This window comes from Medicago sativa, chromosome 1 (assembly GCF_051527215.1).
Source record: "Medicago sativa cultivar Bolivia chromosome 1, Bolivia_mono, whole genome shotgun sequence".
In the NCBI taxonomy this organism is placed as follows: domain Eukaryota; kingdom Viridiplantae; phylum Streptophyta; class Magnoliopsida; order Fabales; family Fabaceae; genus Medicago; species Medicago sativa.
This window is the reverse complement of record NC_140749.1, coordinates 83,911,994-83,936,719: the sequence shown is the minus strand read 5'-3', so window position 1 is coordinate 83,936,719 and position 24,726 is coordinate 83,911,994. Positions and strand designations below refer to the sequence as shown.

The 24,726-nt window shown below is 29.6% G+C and overlaps 1 protein-coding gene, 2 long non-coding RNA genes and 1 pseudogene across 3 annotated transcripts; 3 read left to right on the top strand and 1 right to left on the bottom strand.

Moving 5' to 3' along the window:
• Positions 1-1,999: 1,999 nt before the first annotated feature.
• On the bottom strand, positions 2,000-4,346 carry LOC146958313 (Concanavalin A-like lectin protein kinase family protein). Its single transcript, XM_085730098.1, has one exon. It carries the CDS (start codon positions 4,186-4,188, stop codon positions 2,143-2,145), a length of 2,046 nt encoding a protein of 681 aa, XP_085586224.1. The 5' UTR covers positions 4,189-4,346; the 3' UTR covers positions 2,000-2,142.
• Positions 4,347-9,577: 5,231 nt separating this feature from the next.
• LOC146958312 (uncharacterized) lies at positions 9,578-10,829 on the top strand. Its single transcript, XR_015024612.1, has 2 exons — positions 9,578-10,498; positions 10,591-10,829. It is a non-coding gene; the product is annotated as an uncharacterized LOC146958312 (long non-coding RNA).
• A 361-nt stretch (positions 10,830-11,190) lies between these two features.
• LOC146958311 (uncharacterized) lies at positions 11,191-12,489 on the top strand. Its single transcript, XR_015024611.1, has 2 exons — positions 11,191-11,672; positions 12,014-12,489. It is a non-coding gene; the product is annotated as an uncharacterized LOC146958311 (long non-coding RNA).
• Positions 12,490-18,797: 6,308 nt separating this feature from the next.
• LOC146958310 (receptor-like protein EIX2) lies at positions 18,798-21,683 on the top strand (annotated as a pseudogene).
• The last annotated feature ends 3,043 nt before the right edge of the window (positions 21,684-24,726 follow it).

The following is a 24,726-nucleotide window of genomic DNA, read 5'->3' as shown; positions in this document are numbered from 1 at the left end:
TTTAAAAAAAATTGACCTACACGCAATTTTCACCATCTAATATGATATAACATGACAATAAATTAGGTGATCTACTGTGAAAAAGAGGAGCCTAATTGCTAAAAGTTTTGAAAAATGATATGTTTAAATGAGTTCTAACTTGTAGCAAAACATACAAATAAAAAAATAAAATCAATTTAAATGATACAAAGAATTGAGAATGCACAATTTATTGCCACATATAAAAATTGGATAGTCAAAATCTTAGATTTTGTCATTTTTTTGAAAAAGGGACCAAATATTTTTTTTTTTTAGGGAAAATGAGGACCCAAATCGTACGATTAAAAATGGGGATCGAAATTGTACTTTGGATAAAACTGTATTTTTTAGGGTACTCAATTGCATAATTAATATACAATGTTAATCCTTACCATTTTTTTGATCAATTTTGTATCGGAAATCAGTACAGCTTTAACAGTTGGATCTTCATAATTTCGAAATGAATGACCAAAATTGAATCACTAATAATAGTGGGAATCACAGTGAGGTCATTTAAAGTTTTTCTTTTGCTTTTTCATCCATATGGAAATGTCAACACTCGCAAGCAAAACTGGTGTAGCCTCTTATAGAGAACTTTTGTTGCTTTTGAATGTGTAGCAGCAATTATGAATGCATGCATGCATGCATTCAGACACAGTACCGCTATGTTTTGTTCTTTTTCTGCTTCCTGGCAATCTTAATTTATTTTACCAGTCTATGACAAGCATGACATACTTCATTATTATTTTTGTTTTTTAAGAATTTCATTTACTGGGTGTAGCTAGGAATTTATTGTTTAGTTGTTGTGTTTTAAGGATGATTTTTCATCTGCTCACTCCAGTTGATTTGGTGGTTTTGACTTGGTAATTTTCTATCTTTGTAATATAAGATGAGAAGTGGCATAAATACTTGTTTGGTTTTTGCGTGAGGATAATTGATTTTGGTTAAATGTATTTTTCATTAAAAGTAATTGATGTTTCAATACATTTATATAAAAGTGAGTTGAACTGTAAATTTGCGTGGAAATTAATTTTAGAATAAAAAACTACAAATGCAAATTTCAAGTAGAATTAATTCTTGAGGCTGAATCAATTATACTTGACATCAATCAAATAGTCTTAATCAATTTTACACCACTATAATCTGACTTGTGCATTTACTAGAATTGTAAAATTGTCATCATGTGGTCGAAAACTGATAATCTGATACCATATCAGGCATGATCAATTTGACTAATGGCGACTTTTAAAAAAATAGTTAAATAAGTTTTTATCTTTAGAAAGTTTTCAAAAAAAATTTAGTTGCTATAAACATTTTTCTTTAAATTTTTGGTCATTCAAATATTTTCTGTCACAATTTTTATTTCGGTTTTTATGTCAGTACAATGTATTTGTTTTACATACTAATTGAATCATGCCAATTGGGTAAGGGTGGCAAATTAAGTCATTGGCAGAATTTTGGGTTTGCTTTGGAGCTGAAAATTTTCATTTGTTTTTCTTTTTTTAATATAACAAAATCTCATATGTTATATTTTGTTAAAACAAAATGTTTCTTAGACACCTTAAAGTGTATACACATTGAGAGAGATAGAGATAAGAGAAAATGATGTGATAGATTGATAATGTGATATGAAGAGAGATAAAGAGAAAATAAGGCGTTGAATGAGTGTTGGAAAATTTGACGTGTCCAAATATCATTATTGTTTACTAAACCCCTTTATAGCTGTATCACACTTCTTCTTTCAAATTGTAACATTTCAGTTCAGTTTTCAAATTGTAACATTGTCAGGTCAATTTCTAACATTAATTCCATATGAGCTAGACACATAACCCTACTTTCCTTGTAACATTAAATTTGAAACAATGTCCTAAGTTAATGAGTCCTATTATGAGTCCAATTTTTACATCAACTAAACCAAAGGCATCATAACCATTTAGGTAAAAATACTAAATAAAACAGCAAAACTGCCTTAACAAACAAATGACAGAAACCAAAAAGACTTGGTTGCCAATTTCAATTGGATATTGTTATTAATCAATAACTTTTTCTTATGGCCTAAAAGCATTACACAAAAATCTAAAAATAACCTTGACTTCAAAATGTATGTATATACAAAATCAAATTCTAGTAAAATTGGCTCCTAGGAGTCAAATAAGGAGCCTCATCATTACTAACCCAATCACCAACAACATCTTGTGTTTCAGGTGTGTCATTAGGACAAACAGGCATAATTCTCACCCATGGTTTAGTTGTAGGCAACAATGGAAGTGGTGCTTCTTTCTTTATCATTCTAGCTGCATCTCTAACTCTAGGCCTCTTCTCATAATCAGGATGCACACAAACAAGTCCTACCAATAACATCCTCTCCATCTCAATTACATCAAATTCCCCCATCAATTTCGGATCAGCCGCCTCGATGAGTCTATTCTTTTCCCACAGACTCCAAACATAGTCACCAATGACAGTTCCGTCGTCTCCAACAGGCTTCCTCCCGGTCGCGACTTCAATTATCACGACACCAAAACTATATACATCGGTCTTCACGGTTGGAACACCCGAATAAACATATTCAGGTGCTAGATATCCCATTGTTCCTGCTGGTATAGTAGCATCCCTTGTACTAGAACTATGTTCATACACTTCTGCTAGTCCAAAATCACCAAGCTTTGCATTGAAATCAACATCAAGCATTATGTTACATGTCTTCACATCTCTATGAATGATTTGTCTCTCACATTCTTCATGAAGATAGGTAAGAGCAGCAGCAACACCTAGAATTATATTAACTCTTTGTTTCCATGAAAGAACAAATGAAGAACTTAAATTCCTATGCAGAACTTTCTCAAGGCTTCCATTTGGTAAATACTCATAAACCAAAACCAATTCATTCCCTTCACAACACCACCCTTTAAGCTGAACCAGATTCTTGTGCCGCAAGCAACCTACCATTGTAGCGAACTCGGTTGCAAAAGGATTGTGTAAGCGGTCCAATTCATCGATTTTTTCGAATCTCTTGACAGCTACATCACCTCCAAATGGAAGTGACCCTTTATAAACTTTTGCTGAAGCACCTTCACCAACTAGTCTATCTCTATTAAATCCCATTGTAGCTGATGTAATCTCTGAAAGTGATAACCTCACTGGAACTTTATTTGTCTGAAACCTACAACTTTGACCTTCCCTAATCTTTCTAATTACACCCCCCTTTTTTCTTTTAATGAAAACACATATCACAACTCCTAATACCAATGCAGACACACCAAAAGCTGTTATTCCACCAATTCCAAGAGCTATCTCACCAAAAAAATTCCTTCTAGAATTTTTACCTTTTTTCTTCGATGCTGTTGAATCACTGGCATAACACAAGAAACAGTCACCTTCGTCTACATTATCCATAGGACTAACAGAATGAGAATAACTCAAAGTTTTGAACTGCCAATGATGAACATGATGAATACTTGAACCTTTTCCATCTGAAGCAGAGAAACCAACATGCATAAACTCTTTAAATCTCTCAGAAAGATCGATGAATGAAGCAATAATTGGTGTTGGAGGTCTAGTTGAAGAGTAACTAACCCAAACACGAACCATTTTCATATCATCTCTATACTCAATCCATGCATTGATGATTTTCCCACTTTTCAAATCAATCCGACGTGAAAAAAGATCAGCAGAAGCAAAAGAAACAACACTGCCAAGATCAATACCAACGTGGTTTCCATTAATGTCACCAAGAGAAGGATCAAAACTAGTATCGAATTCAACAGCAAAGTAAGAATCTCGATCAGAATGAGGAAGGCCCATGTAACCATTAGAGAGAGAAGAGAAATCAGTGGTTGAAGAAATAAGAAAAGCAATGCCATCAGAAGAAGAAGGACAAGAAGGTGAAGAAAGGATTGAGAAAGAGAAATGACATGAAAAAGAAGCGGTTGAGTTAGTTAAAGGATCAAGAAAACGAACAGGATAGAGGTAGAAAGCTCTTCCAATTCCAGAAGAAGTTGAAGAATAAGAAGAAAGACAAGGGAGTTGTTGTTTTGTGAGAGAAATGGCAGTGTCTGTGTAGGAAGCATCACCAAAGAGTGTGATGTTTTGTGAAGGAAGAGAAAGTGAAGGGAGAATGAAAATGGTGAAGAGAAAGAAATGGAGGATGATCAAAGTGTGACTGAGCATTGTGTAGGATTAAACGGTGGTGAAGTTTTCAAGAATTTGTTTTCATGGTAAAGATGAAGGAGATAGAGTGATACACACACATACTCAATCCGTTTCTTGGCCTAATCTTTCTTCTAATCTTGATTTGTTGTACGATAATAGTGTTTGAGTATTTTGTTATAATTTGAAAGTTTTTCAAATAAAATATTGTTATGTGTAAAAATCACTAATCAATTAATTCAATTTTTGTACTCCCTCCGATCACATTTATAAATAAACTTTTTAGTTCATTGAATCACTAATGGATTTGGTCGCATATATAAACCACATATATTGGCTCTGTTTCGTAAAAATAGCGGATAGATGATAGCTTATAGCTGATGACTATAGCTTATAGTGGATAGCTGATGACTGATGACTTATAGCTGATAAGCTAATTAAAGTGTTTGGTAAAATTAGTGGTTCAACTAGCTAATAAATGTAAAATGACATAAAAGGACATTTTTAATTCCAATAAAATTATTAAATTATGTTCTTAATATATATATTTTATATATTATTAATTTTTTTTGCTCTTTAAATATTTTTTTTAAGTTTCATTTTAAATTTATTCCATTTCAGTTTTTATACTTTACAAAAAAAAAAAAATAAAGTATAAAATTTTATTTTGAAATAAAAATTGTTACGAGAATAAAAAAAAAGTTAAAAAGAAATCATATATGGAACAAAGCTTTGAAAACGTCTTATACATAGGAACTGGAAGATTAGGAACAAAAGAAATAGGTTCAACGCATTGAAAACATAACGTCAAAAAAAAAAAAACGCATTGAAAACATAATAATAAGTGTGTTTTAATATATATATATATATATATATAAAGGGTAAATGTGGGTTTTAATTAAAATGATAAGGGTAAAAGTGGAAGAAAAAACAATAAGCTATAAGCTATAAACTCAAACGCTACTTGGGATAGCGTCTGAAAAATAGCTTGTAAGCTCGTGAAATAAGCTATAAGCTCGTGGTGAAAAAACATTACCAAACAGAGCTAGACGAGCTTATAAGCTATCCGCTATAAGCTAATTGAAGTACCTTACGAAACAGACCCATTAGTTATTCAATGAACAGAAAAAATTGTGTTTTGTTTATAAATGTGATCTGATGGAGTAGTATATCTTAATAAAAATGAGAATAACTAATTTTTTTATGAACCAAGAGTAAAATTAGTTTATTACAGAGTTATAGCCATATACTCCATCCGTCAATAATCTCTATTATATATATTTGCACTAATTTTTTTGAAGAGTACACATGTCACTTTAATGTTCTAAGTCTTATTTAATGCTATGCCATGTTGTAAAAAATATAGATGTGTACACTTCATCATATAAATATAAGTTTCTTATTGGCTATTGTTTCATCATTGATCCACGTCATCTCATATTTGAATTTGAATTAGCCATTTATTTATCATAATTCAGTACCATGATTTTCTATTAATGTGTAACATTAGCAAATCATGTAATTAATTGTATTTAATCACACATTTGATTTTTCTATATACATTAATTGATTTTTTATTAAAAAAAATGCATAACCAAAACAACACGATTTCTATCATTAGCCAATCAAAATTTTCAATTTACTCTAATCTCTATTATATATATTTGCACTAATTTTTTTGAAGAGTACACATGTCACTTTAATGTTCTAAGTCTTATTTAATGCTATGCCATGTTGTAAAAAATATAGATGTGTACACTTCATCATATAAATATAAGTTTCTTATTGGCTATTGTTTCATCATTGATCCACGTCATCTCATATTTGAATTTGAATTAGCCATTTATTTATCATAATTCAGTACCATGATTTTCTATTAATGTGTAACATTAGCAAATCATGTAATTAATTGTATTTAATCACACATTTGATTTTTCTATATACATTAATTGATTTTTTATTAAAAAAAATGCATAACCAAAACAACACGATTTCTATCATTAGCCAATCAAAATTTTCAATTTACTCTAATGCGTCACAATTTAAATTGTAGCCAATCAAATTTGAATCGGTAAACCATCAGCCAATCAAATGTTGTCAATGTGTTTGCATCATAAAATTTAGGGTTCAAGACAAACATTTTTAGATTTGTTTTTCTCTCTATATATTGGCAATCCTTCTTCCATTATTTTCATATGCCTCTTTATGTCATTCAGTATTACAGTGTTTTCAACATTCTCTCTTTATGTCATTCAGTATTACAATGTTTTCAACATTCTTTTCTCGACGTTACCACACGTCTATTTCATATTCATTTTTCTTCTCTTTAAATATATTTCTTTTTCCGTCTTATTTTTTATTTCCGCGGTTGTGTCACACGGAACAAAGATCAACGAAGATTTATGTAAGATGGTTCCCCGTTTGATCATTTTATTATTATTTTATTCAAGCATCCGCATTTTAGATTTTTATTTTATTCAATATTGAACTTTCAAATATTTTTTTCATCGTTCTTTTATCTAATCTATTTATGCATGCTTAGATCTGATGTGTATGCTTACTGCTATTGAATTAGAGAAGACCTATGAAAGAAGCGATGTTCACGTGTAAAAAAAATGTATTCTAATATCCAAATCCAAATAAATTACGTATATTATTTTATTTTTGTAACAACATCTGCTTCCCAAATTTTTTGAACAATTTGTGGAAATTTAGAAATAAATCATATGCATTTCCACAAAACCAGTTTGTGGAAATTTTCTGAGCAAGTTTTGGTTATATTCTAGAAATAATTCATATGCTATTTTACCTTTAATATTTTTCTCTTTTATACTTTCTTTTGGTGATTTTATTTGAATTTTCTTTATTTTTCCTACTTTATACTTGAGATGGAAATCAATCGATAGACAACGAAATTCAACAAATTTTTCACAAAACTGGTTTAATCAATAAATTTGGATTGAAAATGATAAAAAATACATGATAGACTTTCTATTATATTTGATAAATCATACATTCCCTCAAAAAGACAAATCATACATGTGGTGAATCATTCTTCTTCCATATGTTTAATATTTTTTCAAGTTACACAATTTGTGGGTATGAAATGGTGAATCTATTTTTCAAACATTCAAATTTAATCCAATCTACTTTTCAAACATTCAAATTTAATCCCGTTGTTTAGATAATTCTTATTCTACTCCAGGGGCGGATCTGAAAGGAAATTATCGGTGTGGCAAATTATTTTAACAAAATAAATTACGATAAACATAATAAATATTATTCATATTTTAGTAGAATTTAACATTTTTTAATTAAAACTTAAATAATATTATAAAAAAGATAAAATATTTTAAATGAATAAGTAGAAAATCTCACCCAAAAAGCATACTCCTTTATATATTTTTATTGACTATTTACGAGTAAGATACAAACTTTTATGTCACGAGTTCGATTATGTCGTGTTCCTTTTTACACTTAAGTTATATTCATTTTTTGAGAAAAAAAATGACAAAAGCAAAAGATAGGACTTGAACACATGACTGTGAGTAAGTTATATTCATTCTTTGAGGAAAAAAAAGATAACAAAAACAAAAGATAGGACTTGAACCCATGACTATGAGTTAGAAAAAAACACACTTAACCACTAGGCCAATACATCATGTTTGATTACACTTCAAAATTTAAGATATATAATATAAACTTTAGACTTTAAAAATTTAAGATATATAATATAAACTTTAGACTTTAAAAATTTAAGATATATAATATAAACTTTAGACTTTAAATATGAAAAAAAAAAAAAAATGGGGCTGGACTGGTGTGGCAATAGCCACAGCCAGCCTAAAGCAGGTCCGCCCCTGTTCTACTCCATAGATTTAACAAAATTGATCAATTTTACTATTTAAGTCATACATGCGACACCTTCAAAAAAAAAAGTCATACATGCAACATCTTCCAAATGACATTTTTTTTATGGATCCTTTTATTTATTTTTTTGGGTAAAAAATTCATTTTCCATTTACTAAAAGGGAGCAAGGTGCTACTATAAAATTTTAAGTGTATTTAAAAAAAAAAAATAAACCCAACAATTATTTATGTTTTATTCCCTTCATCCTAATTAAATATTTAAAAGTATTCATACTATTATTAAAATTAATATCTTAATTAAAGATTATTAAATTGTTCTATTTTTTTAGAGAAAAAATATTAATGTTTTATTCAACGCCATATATTTGTATTTAATGCATTCATGCTATTATTAAAACTAATAATAAAATATTAATGCATTCAACTCCATATTTAACTCTTTCCACAATCTTTGCTTCATCCTTCACTTCTATCTCTATATAATACAAAAGAATAGTTCTATGAGCAAAGTACACGTGGCGCCTCATTTTGCTTCTAGCATTTAATGCTCCTCAAACAATTTTTTTTTCCAATGCATAAGACCTTTGATTAGACCTTTGATCAAGATATCAAGATAGTTGCCTTAATTATGTATTATGTAAATATTTGATTAAGAAATGGTATCAAATATACAATATTGTTTTATTGTTTTATGTACATGTGCATTTTGCCTTAACAATATGTATTATATACATTTTAATCCAACCGTATTTTATGTTTATGGAGGAATCCAACCGTGTTGTATACGTACGATATTATTATATACGTTCATTCCAGGCTAAAGTTTTTTTTTCTTTTCCACTCTAATTTCGACTCTGATTGACCGATCAATTTTACATATTAGTTACCGATATTTGTTGTAATTACTCGGAGATAACTTAATTATTGTGTACTTTTTTTTTGAAGGAGTTAATTATTGTATACTCTTTTTGAAATTTTTTTAATCTTCGGAAATAAGATTTATCTTAAATAGGATCAACGTTATGTACATCGTATCAAATCAAAGTACCACTTTTATATATCATCGTTTCAAACTAATTTTTTAAGTCTCCGGAAAAAATGTCGTCCATATATATGATAAATTGTTTTCTATAATTTGGTACCATTTTTTTCGTGTAAGGTACGTATGTACTGTTTTTAATCAGAAAAAAATAGCAATTGGCAGTACCATTTTTTTTAGCAATTACTCTGTTTGGACTCCAATATTTTTTATTTTATTTTTTTGGTACAAGCCATATTGTTTTTTTTGTCTCCGTTTTTTATGATATCATGCTATTGCCGTATTCAATGCATATTTAATTTGGTTTACAAATATGGTAGCTTCTTTCTTAACAGAATATATATATGGTAACTATTATTTTGAAAATTATTGTGTACTTTTTTTTTTAAGGAGTTAATTATTGTATACTCTTTCTGAAATTTTTTTAATCTTCGGAAATAAGATTTATCTTAAATGGGATCAACGTTATGTACATCGTATCAAATCAAAGTACCACTTTTATATATCATCGTATCAAACTAATTTTTTAAATCTTCGAAAAAAATGTCGTCCATATATATGATAAATTGTTTTCAATAATTTGGTACCATTTTTTTCGTGTAAGGTGCGTATGCACTGTTTTTAATCAGAAAAAAATAGCAATTGGCAGTACCATTTTTTTTAGCAATTACTCTGTTTGGACTCCAATTTTATTTTTTTTTGGTACAAGCCATATTGTTTTTTTTGTCTCCGTTTTTTATGATATCATGCTATTGCCATATTCAATGCATATTTAATTTGGTTTACAAATATGGTAGCTTCTTTCTTAACAAAATATATATATATGGTAACTATTTTTTTGAAAATAAATATATATCCTTGCTTAGTATTGTTCCAAGAACCGTTTCAAAAAAAAAAAGTATTGTTCCAAGAAAGGCGAAGTGTGTGGTATAATTTGTGAAATAATAGAATGTGTATGGTTTCCTTGCATGCGTTTTTTTTCCATGCGTTTTTTGTGTAAACAAAAGGTTCCATGCGTTTTTTTTCCTTTAATGACGTATTATTTCCATGGCCGATCCAATGGTTGTATGACAAGTGTCAATTTCACTTTGTCAGCCAATCGGAATTCATCATGTTTTGTTTTTGTTTTTATTCTTTTGGTTGCTACCCATGATAATTAATTTGTTATTTACTGCCTATCAAAAGGTCATGTCATATTTGATCATTTCATCTGCTTTTTTGTTTCTTTTTCACATATTGTTGTTGGTAATAACAAAAGTAAGTCTTGCAATGGCTCCGAGATCAGTTGATAACATCTCTGAGGTCAGTCCAGTGAAGGAATCATGGACCATTGTCGTTCGAATTGTCCGTGCTTGGTTCGTTCGTGATGTCAATCGTGACGCTCACCCTTTTTCACTTGATATGGTGTTGATGGATGCATCGGTTAGGCTATTCCTAATTTTTGTTTCGCACTTAAAATTTTCTTAGAATTCCATTTATTTTGTTTTTTAATTGTTTTTTTTTTGTGTGATCAGGGCAACAAAATTCATGCAACTGTGCGGAGGACTCTTATCTACAAGTTTGAAAAGGATTTGCAAGAGGGAAAGGTCTACAATATGAGTAACTTTGGTGTCGCTGCGAATATTGGTTCTTATCGGACAACCAAGCTGAAATTCTAAGGAGCATTTAATGTTCTTTTGATATTTTGATATTTAAAAAAAAAAAAAATACACATCTTCACTTTAATGTTCTTTTGTGAATTCTTATTTGGCAAGTATACCACGAGTTTTAATTGGCACGGGATCGCGTATAATGACAGAGTTTATGAAATCAGCAAATTATTTCAATACCATTAACGTTTGTTAATAACGAGTTTGTTATGAAATACACAAATTTTTTTATTATCAATGTTATTATGAAATACGTAAAAAAAAATTATTATCAAATGATGATCAAATATTATGACCTTTTTTATTATCAAGTGATGGTCAAATAATATGAATATTTTGTTTTTTTTTACAGTATATGACAATTTTGTGAAAAATTCTTAAAGATGAATTATGTATGTTTTTTGTGCTTAATAATTCATACTTAATAGATGTTTTTGTTAAAAAAATTCTATTTTTTTAGAATAGATTGACATTTTCTACACATTTCTGGAGAATCTCATTCAAAAATATGAAGACTAAATTTGAGTTGACTAAAAAATAGATACCAAGAATGGTGATGAAAACTTTTGGAAGACTAAAAAACTAACAAATTTTTTAGCGAAAATAAAATGAAATATATATTTTTTGAAAGAAAAACTAAAACGACGTATTGATATATTGAAAAATTAAGAATACCATTCTTTATTTTTTTGACAAAGAATACCATTATTTTGTTACTCTGAATATGTCAAAAAAAAATTACATATTCATCATCATCTCTAAAAATAAAAGTATTTCTTAATCATTGATCCACATCACCTCATAAATCACAAATACATATTTGACTTTGCCATTAATTACAATTTATTTCTATTAATTTTCTATTTACCATTTCATATTTCGGTTTCTAAGCAATTGAATCATGGAAGAGTGCCAATTTTACATCACACTTTTTATTTGTTCAAAATGTAATTTACTTTCTATTCTATTATTTTCCTATATATAGTCTCTGTTTATTTCATCATTTTTAGCTGTATATTTCTTCCATATGGTGCTGTTAAACTCCAAAAAGTTGTTATGGAACCAAGATCAGGTAACGTTTATGAGATCAACCCAGTCAAAGAATCATGGAACATAATCATTCGAATCATTTGGGTTTGGTTTGTTCATGATGTGATGTCAACTGTGACACACACCGGTTCTCTATATATCTTTCCCATGGATGCATCATTATGTATGTTATGAATATAATTTTTTCACTTTTTAAATTAATCTAATTTTTTTATCTTTGTTTGTTTGCATTTTTCAGGGTAACAAAATTCATGTCACTGTGTGAAGATTTTGAATTTGATAAGATTGATAAGACATAAGAAGATGTGGGAAAAAAATGGGTTAGAAGTTTTTCTTTCACGTGAGAAGATTGATGAGTCTAAGTATGGTTTGGATATATATTGAATCTACAAAGATCACAATCGAAAGAGAAAAGAGTCAAAGAAAAATAATCCAAATTTTGTTCATGGTCCTTTGATCTACAAATGTAGAAACAATAATTACGAGAGCATGAGATGTATATTGGTGAATAAGAATATATATATATATATATATATATATATATATATATATATATTAGTATTTTTTGTTATAAAATTAAAATTAATTTTAAACGTGTTACAAACCTGAATGTATTGTTTTTTTGTCATGTTTACATGGAACGTCTTAAAATGAGATAGAAGAGTGAATCTAATACTATAGTTTTGTTAATATTATTGTTTGAAATATTGCTTATTCTCTGAGATCTATTTTATGTGCTAAATTATTTAGCCTCATTTTGCCAATTCCTATCCTAATTTTTTTTACGTGTGACATAATGGTGCCTTTGAAGTTTGGTTTGATATTTATCTATCATCTAATTGATTAATCTCATGTCATATTTTGGTATTAATTTATTAAAAAATAAATTAATTTTTGAATGAGTTTTGTTTGCATGTTATCGATATCCAACGAAACCTCTTGGTACTTCAGAATTGATAAATTTTCTCAATAAAAAAATATTAAATACCACAACATATTTGAAAACAAAATTCTAATTTAAAATTAACATATATACTTGCAGCTAAAAGAACGTGGTGCAAATAGCAAATGAAGGTTGATTCAGTTGGTAAGAAATTAAGTTACTTGCAAGGTTGTGGGTTCAATTTTCTGTTGGCGATGTGAGGACCTGATCTTTGATAGATGCTCTATAAGTATCTGTGTAAATGTTGTTAGAGTCTTAAGGTTTATCCTGATTGTGGTGAAGTTTCCGAAGTCCAAGTAGCCTAAAGTTGTTTTATAAAAAAAAAAAATGAAATGTGATGCAACTAAACTTGCAGCTATTTTTATTCAAAAAAAAAAACTTGCAGCTATTTTTTTGGTTCTACAAGGTATCTATAATGTCAAACAAATCTCCCACATTAAAACTTCAAAATATTTGCAACAATTTTTTTTTATAACCAAAGTAACATTTAAAAGTATATATGTGGCAAGTTTGAAAAGAAAAATTATACCATCATTTCTTAATCTTAAATGAGATTACTTATTATTGTAAAAAAAAAGAAGTTAAAGCATCACTTAAAAGAAAAGGTTTAAAGCAAATTCCTTTTAATTGAGATTCAAAATAACAAGTTATAAATGCATTCAATTTATTTTGAATTCACACAGAATAAATCAACCCTCATATTAACTTTGAATTTTGAATTCAAACACACAAAAAAAAGGATAATGATAATAGTAATATTACCCAAAAAAAATTGATAATGGTAAAACTTCATTCAACTAATTCTTATAATATCAGTTTTTTTTTTCAAAGAATTCTTATATTATCAGCTGACAACTAAAATCTCTATTATAAACATTTGATTACATTTTTTTTATAGTACATGTGTCTGTCCTTCTCTCTATGCTAATTGTCATTGATTGTTATGATTTGGGCATATGTTATGATAGTATTATTAATTTGCCTGGCGTGATCATTGATTTTATTAAGAAATGATTTTAATTTGTGAACTCTTAAAAAGGTATCAGCGTCATCATTGTTTTTATTAAGAAATAATTTTAATTTTTGAATTCTTAAAAAGGTGTGTAAGGGATACAAAAACGGTACAATAATGTTTTTTTAATGGAAAACAAAATGGTTCCATCAACCCCTCAAAAAAAAAAAGATGCATCAAATAGGAATAAATTATTCTCCAATCACCTTTATAATTGCATACTTATAGCTAAAATTAACTTACACTCACCACTCAAATAAAATAACGATAAAGAATGATCATTGCAATTTGTGGGAGTGATGTGATATGTGTAATTAAAAATCGATTTTAATTTATAATTAAATCTAATTTTATGTACTCAATCAATGGAGTTCATACTATGTCCCTTGAGCATAGCTCAATTGGTAGGACAATGCATTATTATATGCAGGGGCCGGGGTTCGAACCCCGGACACCCCATTCATTCACCTTACAAGGTGAATTCTAGCCACTAGGCTACCTAATTCTCCATTGTTTCTTTGCATATACATCCTTATCAAATTGAAATCTTATTTTTCAGTCTTTTTTTTTGTAAATTCTCTAATTCTAATATTTAATGTGAAATGTAGGATGTGGGATGTGTTTGCTTCAAGGTATTTTTAAAGTTACTCGAGAAGATCTCCTCAAATTAACATGCATATTTTTAAGGTGTTCATTCTCCATTGTTTCTTTGCATATACATCCTTATCAAATTGAAATCTTATTTTTCAGTCTTTTTTTGTAAATTCTCTAATTCTAATATTTTATGTGAAATGTAGGATGTGGGATGTGTTCGCTTCAAGGTATTTTTAAAGTTACTCGAGAAGATCTCCTCAAATTGACCACGTGAAAAATGATTGAAGGATTGAAATTAAATATTAAGTTTAAATTTTAGTCATTTCAAATTAAATATTAAAAAAATATGGTTCATCATAATGTTTGGAGTTCAGAGGGATCATGCAATGGGTTGGATCATCATATTTGATTAAGCGAAATTCCACAAGTGAGATTGACACCACATCTTCACCAGAAACTTTAAGACATCATGTATATCGGTCATCTCACTTATGTTTCTCAATATATACTCCTGCATCTAATGTAAAATTTACCTCACATATGACACATTAACCTTTCTCCTTATACAAGAGACTCTTGGTGTTTGTAATATGTTGAGATGGTAAAATAAGGTCAGAGACACAACATGATAAATATATATATATATATATATATATATATATATATATATATATATATATATATATATATATGAGTTAGTAGATGTTTCATAGATGGGTGTCTTTGTTCCATTTTTCTTTTTTTAGAAAAGAGAAAGTAAATTAGAAAAAAAAGATTAAAAAGCAACTTCAAAATGAGAGAAATGATAAGGGAAACAACTAAGTAGTGTGTATTTAGTCTGTAAAAGTATAGAAAATATAGTGAGTTGTTGGTAATTTTATGAATTTATTGAAGGAATTTGAGATTAATTGTTGGGTAATTATGCTGCCAAAATATTAGACTAAACAAAAGTCACATTAATTTACATTGTCTAATAACCACATATTTTGTGAACTCAGTAGAACACATCTACATTATTGCATTATCAGATCCGACCAAAGACCAAAAGTGACGGAATTTTGAAATAATAGAGGTTGATAAAAAATTTGCATGAAAGCTAATGATATCCAAAGACTAAAATTTAAGATAAAATATTAAAAAAATGACATCCAGAAATTAACAAAATAAATCATGATATTGTTGGGACTTTCTTGGGTGTCTACATTGAGTTGTATCGTTACATTAGACTAAGATGAACCACACAAATGAGGTTGATATCACGTGTTCATCCAAAGTCTTGAGACATGATGTGTATAGGTTATCTCACTTTTATGTTGTTCAACATTTACTCTTGCATATAATGTAAAATTGTAACCCACAATTGACACTCCCGCTCTCCCATATGTTGAACCGAGATATGATACCATCATTGGGCCTTCTGGAGCAAGCAACACAGGTGTGGATCCACTTCTTGAATAAAAAGAAACTACGCAAGTGAGAATGATACCACATGTTTAAGGCTTAAGTATATAAGTTTTTTTTACTTATTTGTTGCTCAACATCCACTCATTTATCTAATGTTCGACTTTAAGCCTGTAACTGGCATTTTTTTAGGGAGCCTTTAACTGACACTTCATACATAACAATATTCTCTCCCTCAAGTATGATTAAATTTTAGTCGGTTCTTGGCACGAGTGTCCATATTTTTCATTTATATGTTCGGTTTTTATTTTTAATTTTTTATGTTATATGGGGTTGTGATGTTGTTGTTAGTTTAATGTCATAAACCTAACATAACTATTAGCAGTTTTTTTTTTTGAGAGAATAACTATTAGTAGTGTTGGTGATATAATAATAAATTGACAAAAAAAATAGTATGTTGCTTCTCTCTCTCTCTCTCTCTCTCTATATATATATATATATATATATAGGGGCCGAGTTCGAAACTCAGACACCCCAGTTATTAAATAAGTTATTAATAGTCAATTCCCTGCACAAGATCAATAGAGACTGACGAGAAAAAAAAACCAAGCAAGCAACACTATATATACACAGAACACAAAAAAAAAACTCCATAATTAATTTTGTTTCGTTTTTGAATTAATCCATTTATTATCGATAAATATATTCAAAATATATTCTTAACTTTAGTCAACCGTGTAAAATATTTCAACGTTAAAGATTAATATTTCAACATTACATTCGTTAAATTACTGTTGTTTAATGTTACAAAAATCCAAATAAATATATACACGTTAATATTGATATATAATATTTAATTAAAAATACGATAACAATACGTGTTATTGATAAATTGAATATAAAATAAAGAATTTTCCATTTAAATAATATTTATATAATAAAAAAAGTCGAAAATCTAGCCCGTGCTTGGCACGGGTCTACATACTAGTTATAAGACAATTTTCAAAGAAAAACTGTCCTGAATATGAGACTATCTATAAATTTTTAGATGCATTTACTACTCGTTTTTCAACTATACCATTATTTATACCACCAATTCTTTTGGAATATGAAAAGTCAACATTCAATGCATTTATACAAAAAGGGCGATTTAGTAATAGTAACACATTTTTCAGACAAATTTATTACTCTAACAACTTTTCTTAATACTTATGATTTTTGTAAAACAGTATTATAAAAAGGGACAAAGTGAGTATTATACAGTTCAACTGTTTTTAATCACTTAAATGAATTATTTTAATTGTGGTTAGAACCTAGCCAATAATTCAATCCTAAATGAAAAGGAAAATAGATTAATACTTTTTGGATCCATATACAATAAATAATATCAAATATTGATGATTTTTTTTTTTGGTGGTGGAAATATTGATGATTAACTAATCGAATAATGTGTTCTAGTGAGCTTAGCTCAATTGGTTGAGACAATGCATAAAATATGCAAGGTCCGGGGTTCAAACCCAGACCATTAACAAAAAAAATAAAATCGAATAATGTCTTATTTTATTCTCAAAAGTTAAACTTTACATTAAACAATTGATTTTTGATATGTTTGGTTGCTCTGTACAAAAAAAATCGAATAATGTCTTATTTTATTCTCAAAAGTTAAACTTTACATTAAACAATTGATTTTTGATATGTTTGGTTGCTCTGTACAAAATGGAGAGGGTCTTAACTCCTTAATTGTTTAATGTAAAGTTTAACTTTTGAGAATAAAATAAGAATAAAATTTTATTCTCAAAAGTTAAACTTTACATTAAACAATTGATTTTTGATATGTTTGGTTGCTCTGTACAAAATGGGGAGGGTCTTAACTCCTTGAAATTAAATTTATTTTTCTCCAAAATTGGTTCTAACTTTAAGCTAAAAATTGAAGATTTTTTTATTCCACACATGATTTTTACATTCAAATTTGTTATGCAATTCATTTTTTATATAAATATATTCAAAAATAAATCATTTTTTAAACTCAAATTTTTTTTTGGGTTAAATATGTTTTTGGTCCCTATAAATATGTCAACTTTTTTGTTTTAGTCCCTCTAAAATTTTCCTTCAACTTTTAGTCCCTAGAAAATTTTCAATCTTCACTTTTGGTCCCTCTTTTAAAGTAAAATCATATGTAGAATTCATATTATTTAATAAAATTTTCCAGAAAAATTCAAAATATTATAAGAATCACTCCAAAAAAAATTCAAATTTTTTTAACAAAACATGAATTTAATATGAATTTTTATATTTTTTACTGTCAAAAATTCATATTTAATTTGTGTTTTGTTAAAAAATTCTAATTTTTTAGGAATTTTTTTTAGAATATTTTACACATTTCTGCAAAATTTCATTAAAAAATACAAAAAATAAATTAAAAATAGGGATCAAAAGTAGTGATTGAAAATTTTATTGGGACTAAATGTTGAAGGAAAATTTTAGAGGGACTAAAACGAAAAATTGACATATTTATAGGGACCAAAAACATATTTAACCCCTTTTTTTTAATCGGATAACCAAATGCATAGTCATCAAAATTACAAGTCTCTGTTTTTATTTTTGGACCCACTCTATGTGTTTCTTATTCTGGAGTTGGTATCCACCGTTCACAAAGGATATCATTTGGGTAACATTGTGATTTTTGATATTGGTCAACCACAATATTATAAGTGTACAAAAAACAAAAAAATCCTATGAAAGAAAAAAAAGAAAATCACTTGTAACATTGTAGTTGATCAATATAAACCAACCGCAATGTCACCCAAAGTACTACCCGTTGGCAAATTATGTATTTGTGGCATGTGCATTTCAAATCTCCACAATTAGAAGATTTTCTAAGTGCAGAAATTTCAAACCCATTTCCACTCCATACGTTTGTGAGCAATTTGTAAAGAAAAGTTGCTGTTTTGTTCCATCAAATAATAATTGATCGAAAAAATCTCTCTTTTTTCCTTCATATAAGACAAGATTAATTTGAACATTAAATGGATGGACCATAAAATTACAGGTTAAGATAAGAAGGAAGCAGGAAAATACACCTTCCTTAGACACAATTATTTATATATATGTGTGTGTCTGTATAACTCTTAAGAATATAGCACCCATTAGAGTATCTCATCTTTGTTTTGTTGTTGAAATGATGATGAGAAACTATAATATTAATACATTACATGCATTGTTGGTGTTGTTCTCCATTGTTGGGTTCAACTCGGCAACAGATAATAATAATGGAGACACAAAGTGCAAATGGAGGGAGAGGCATGCACTCCTCATATTCAAACAAGGCCTTCAAGATGATCATGGCATGCTGTCCACGTGGAAGGACGATCCAAGTGCAGATTGCTGCAAATGGAAGGGAGTTCAATGCAACAACCAAACTGGGTATGTTCAAAGTCTTGATCTGCATGGATCGTATACAAGCTATTTGAGTGGTGAAATCAATCCTTCTATAACTGAGTTGCAACATCTAACATATCTAGACCTCAGTTATTCGAGTATTAGTGGCCAAATTCCAAAATTTATTGGCTCCTTCATCAAGTTGCAACACCTTAATCTGTCATGTTGTTATTATGATGGGAAGATTCCTTCTCAACTTGGGAATCTCTCACAATTGCGATACCTTGACCTTTCTGAAAACTTGTTGAGAGGTCCCATTCCGGATGATTTTGGAAACATAATGCAATCACTTGTAAGTCTTGAACTCGAATACAACAATCTAGAAGGAAAGATCCCAAAATCAATTGGGAATATTTGTACCTTGGAGACATTTAGAGCTGATGGTAACCGATTGAGTGGAGATTTAGATTTTATCACCTCTAGTAACTATTCCCACTGCATTGGAAATCTATATCATCATTATAGGTACTAGTCTTATGGAATAATGAGATTTCGGGAAAGTTACCGGACCTTTCAATCCTCTCAACGTTGAGGGTGTTATTTCTTGAAGTCAACAAATTAATTGGAGAAATACCCATGAGCATCAGATCGCTTACAGAGTTACAGATGTTGCGTCTGAGCGGAAACTCTTTGGAAGGTCTCGTCTTTGAATCCCATTTCACTAACCTCTCCAAATTGAAAATACTAGACTTGTCCGACAACCCCTTGACTATGAAGGTTAGTGATGACTGGATTCCTCCTTTTCAATTAGAAGAATTGGATCTATCATCTTGTAATCTGAATTCTAGATTTCCTAATTGGCTTCAAACACAAAATGAATTATCCATTCTTTCCCTTTCAAATGTCAGTAATCTATCTCCAATACCTCTTTGGTTTTGGGGAAAATCGCAAACACTAGGTTACATGGAGATTTCAAACAACAATCTCACAGGCAGGATTCCTAATTTGGAACTCAAACTCACCAACAATCCTTCCTTATATAGATTTGAGTTCAAATCAGTTTGAAGGTTTTCATTCCTTCTTTCTTATCGCATCGCAAGCAGTATCACTATATCTGTCCAATAATAACTTTTCAGATTTAGTTTCCTTTCTATGCAATACAAGTATGCCTAACATATTTGAAGTTTTGGAAATAGGAAACAATGAATTAAAGGGTGAGTTGCCTGATTGTTGGAATAATTTAACCTCATTACAATATGTTGACCTGGGCAATAACAAATTGTCGGGAAAGATTCCATTTTCAATGGGTACCCTTTTTAATATTGAAGCTTTGATTTTAAGAAATAATAGTTTGAGTGGAAAACTTCCTTCTTCATTGAAGAATTGCTCAGTGTTGGCTTTGTTGGACCTTTGGTCAAAATAACCTTCATGGATTGGACAGAGTTTACACCAATTAGTAATCTTAAGCCTCCAATTCAATAACTTCAATGGAAGTCTACCTCCGAATCTATGCTATTTGAGAAATCTTCATGTCTTGGATCTCTCACAAAATAGCTTATCAGGAGGAATCCTAACTTGTGTAAATAATTTTACTTCAATGGGGCAGGACACCATTAGCTCTACTACATCAATGGATAATTCATATACATTCAGTATCAGTATCTTGAATATGACTGATGTGGAATCTATACCATATGTTTTTGATCTATTCCTGATGTGGAAAGGTGTAGACCAACCATACAAAAACGCAGATAGGTTTTTAAAAACCATTGATCTCTCGAGCAACCATCTTACAGGGGAAATACCATCGGAAGTTCAATGCTTAATTGGATTGATTTCATTAAATTTGTCAAGGAACAATCTCAGCGGGGAAATCATTTCAAACATAGGAAACTTCAAGTCACTCGAATTTCTTGATCTATCAAGAAATCATCTGTCAGGCAGAATTCCTTCAAGTCTAGCTCACATTGATCGTCTTGCTATGTTGGATTTGTCAAACAATCAGCTTTTTGGGAAAATTCCAAGTGGAACGCAGCTGCAGACATTTAACTGTTCAAGTTTTGAAGGAAATGCTAATCTCTGTGGAGAACCACTTGATATAAAATGTCCAGAAGAAGATCCACCAAAATATCAAGTGCCAACAACTGATGTAGGAGATGACAATTCAATGTTTTTGGAAGCAGTATACATGAGCCTGGGGTTTGGATTCTTCACTGGTTTCGTTGGCTCGGTAGGCTCAATATTGCTACTATAGTCTTGGAGAGAAACTTACTCCAGATTCTTGAACACTTTGTTATTGAAAGTCATCATGTGGTGGAAGCAGTGAGTCTATCTGTCTAGTTACAATGATGAGCAGGTATTTCTGTTCTTTCTTACTTTTTTTATTGTTTAACTGAATCATGAATCTTTTGTCTCGGCATAGATGCTTTGTTATTACTACTGTTGGTATACATGTATAATTAAACCATTTCTACAGTTTGTATGACAATACTGTTTATAATGTAATATCTTTTTTTATTACTAGTAGATCTTTTTTCTACTAGTAAGAAAATAATAGCATGATCTTTTTTGTATTGTTAATGATATATTTGATGATATCCTTCTATCAACACACTCTTAAGAGAAGTGATATAATAATAATAGATGGCCTATATGATACCTGAACACAATCAAGGACATTGTTTTGACACTTTATATCAATATCTTGTTTTGAAAGTTTTATCTTCAATTTGATGAAAATAAAATTATTCTGATTAAGAAGCTAAGTTTTCAACTCATACTAATCACTTCGACAGAAGCTAAGGGTTATAGCAGAATCAGTGTTATGTGAATGCCATCACCACAATATCCAAAACACACCCAACTAAAAGACTGAAATTAGATTTGGTTTCAGGATCATTAGAATCTGAGTTAAGTGAATGGATTTCTGGTGTTATATTTTGTCTAGCATCCTGGAGTACACTTTTGCTTCTTTGGTTACACAGTCACATAAGATGGATAAGTATTCTGTTATGTAGTTAAAACTTTCTTGTATTATTATCTGATATACATCAAATATAGTCATACATTTTATCATGAACTTTCACTTGTACTCTTACTTTCTTCATTATCCCAACTGTTTGCCCAAATAAACACACTTACATTTATTTTTCATTTTTTTTAATAATATATCTGATAATATCCTTTATCTTATAATACTTGTATAGTTTATAAAAAGTGATAGAAGTAACAAGAGATGGGCTACATGAAACCTGAATGTCACAATTTACAACATTCTGTTTCTCTCTAAAAGTGATAGTATTCTGTTTTATCTAAAAAGACAATAATTTCCCCAACAAAAGAATTATCCAAGCAGCCACTAGAAAATATGTGTTCCTAGATCAAAATTAGACATCATCATTAAAAATAACTCTACTAATGATATGCAATCAACCTGCGAACCACAAATGCAGCTAAACACACATACCAGTTTGAATATCATCTTCAACTAAATAGCAGAAGAAATACTGCAATACAATAACAGTACAGGAAACAACATTGCACACGAATATTATACATGGTAGTCATCTACTCAACGATGCTCCTTTAACAAGCTGAAAAGTGCAAGAATCAAGTCTTCAAAGTCTATAAATCTTGCTCCCTTAAGTTAATCTATCTGTATTACCTTTCCTGCATTAAATGGTTAAACGCTAGTTTTTCTTCACATTTTATAAATCGAAAATAGTCTAATTTTTACTCGCCCATTTCATTGATCTCAAGTGAAGTTTATTCCATGGCTTAAAATGCAAATGACAAGATTTATCATGTCAAACACACTTCATTCAAAAGAAAAACTAGTTAATCATGTTCCATACACCTTTTTTAGACAATTCTCTCACTAAAGACTTTTGAGAATCAAGAGCAACTAAACCCGACTTTCCAAGTTGGAAAAAAATGCACTGTTAAAAGCAAATAAGCAATCCCTAAACAAACACTGTTAAGTGAATATCACTTATGTCAACTAGCTGATACCTGTTCTGTCTTGTGAAATTGGGATTAAAGTAACACTGGCAACACACTCTCTTAAGCAAGGATGTTAAAATTGCGAGTTAATGCGTGGAGTCATACGATTTCACGAGCTAAGGTATCAATTTCGAGTTGATTCAGCTTTAAACTAGAATCTTCGTAAACTCATAAATGAAACTGAATTTACTTGGTTGAACTCACAATGACTTCAGCAAACATGGCCGAACTCGTAGGGAATTCTTAAAAAAGTTTTTGAATTTTTTTTCTTGGTTTTCACAATTGGTTCCTTTACTCCTATGTTAGTTTGATTTTGTTCATGTTAGTGTTTTGCTTTATAATTGAGTTGAAATTTTGAATTATTGGTGCATTTATTGTACTATACACGTATATATGTTATGTACAGATAATTTTTAACATTATTTTATAACAAGGAAAACTTGTATGAGTTGAGTTTACAAATTGATTTCACATAGGCTAAACGAGTTTACATAAACACTCGATTTTGACAACCTTGCTCCCAAGTCTCAAAGTACTCTTAATTTAAAAGAGTTTGTACATTGTTCACATTTCTTGCTCTAGAACCTTTGAAAAATTAAGTATTTGATTGAGAGGGTCTGTCTTTGATAGAATAATAAAAATTCTGAGAGATAATAATGATTGTTGAATGTTGATTGCTAAAATTGAGCAAGATTGTTCAGGCTTTAGATGCCCCTTCACTTCAGGATGGTCCTCACAAAGTAAGTGTCATCACTAATTAAAGTGTATTTATCTTTGTGTGTATTTTCTGGCTTAATTTTACATAAGACATTACTGGAAAAATGGCAGTTTCAGTCCCGACGCAGGTAACACAACGTCTAACATTTACCTCATATATACTATCTATCATTTTAGGCATGGCGCAATATTCACCTCTTAAGATGGACAAGTATATATGTCATCAGAAATTTCAGATTTTTCCTCTCATTTGCAGTTTGATAAAAAGTCCCTTCACAAAACAAGGGGATGAATTTGAAGCTCAATGTATTACTTACCATAGAGATGTTCCAAAAGCATATTTTTATTTATCTAACATCAATTACAGGTCTCCCTTATATATAAAATTTCTATTTTTCCTACTTTAAATTTGTCAAGCTTTGATGGTATTTTTAAAATTTATATGGCCAAATGATACTTTAAATTCCTTTTGTGAAGTTAACTAGCCAAATTTCCAGGAAAGAAGTTAACTAGAACAAAATTGTGATAACAAATGGCTTAATGAGTACACTCTTTAAACTGAGTGAGCTCAAGATGGACCAAACCTTTCCAAATTCCAAAGACTTAGAAAAACATATTTTTCAAGGTCTTTCATTATGGATGAAACAATTTTCATACAAGTCAAGTCATCTGTTTTTTTGGTAGAGTTAAGGGAAAATACTTGGGAGTCATTGGCCTTTGGTTTCATTGGTGTTATCAGTTCATTTTAGATGAGAGATAGTAATGAAAGAGATAAGAAGAAATGCACCAATAACACCAAAAACCAATGGCACTTAAGTGCAACCCCTAGTCAAGTCATCTCTATTACATTTAAGAGGCCATAGTATTCTTTGATGATTTCATATAGATGCTATTATTAAATAAA

What these genes read in the sequence shown, in the direction of transcription:
- LOC146958313 (XM_085730098.1), bottom strand. Translation starts at nt 4,188, where the DNA reads ATGCTCAGTCACACTTTGATCATCCTCCATTTCTTTCTCTTCACCATT.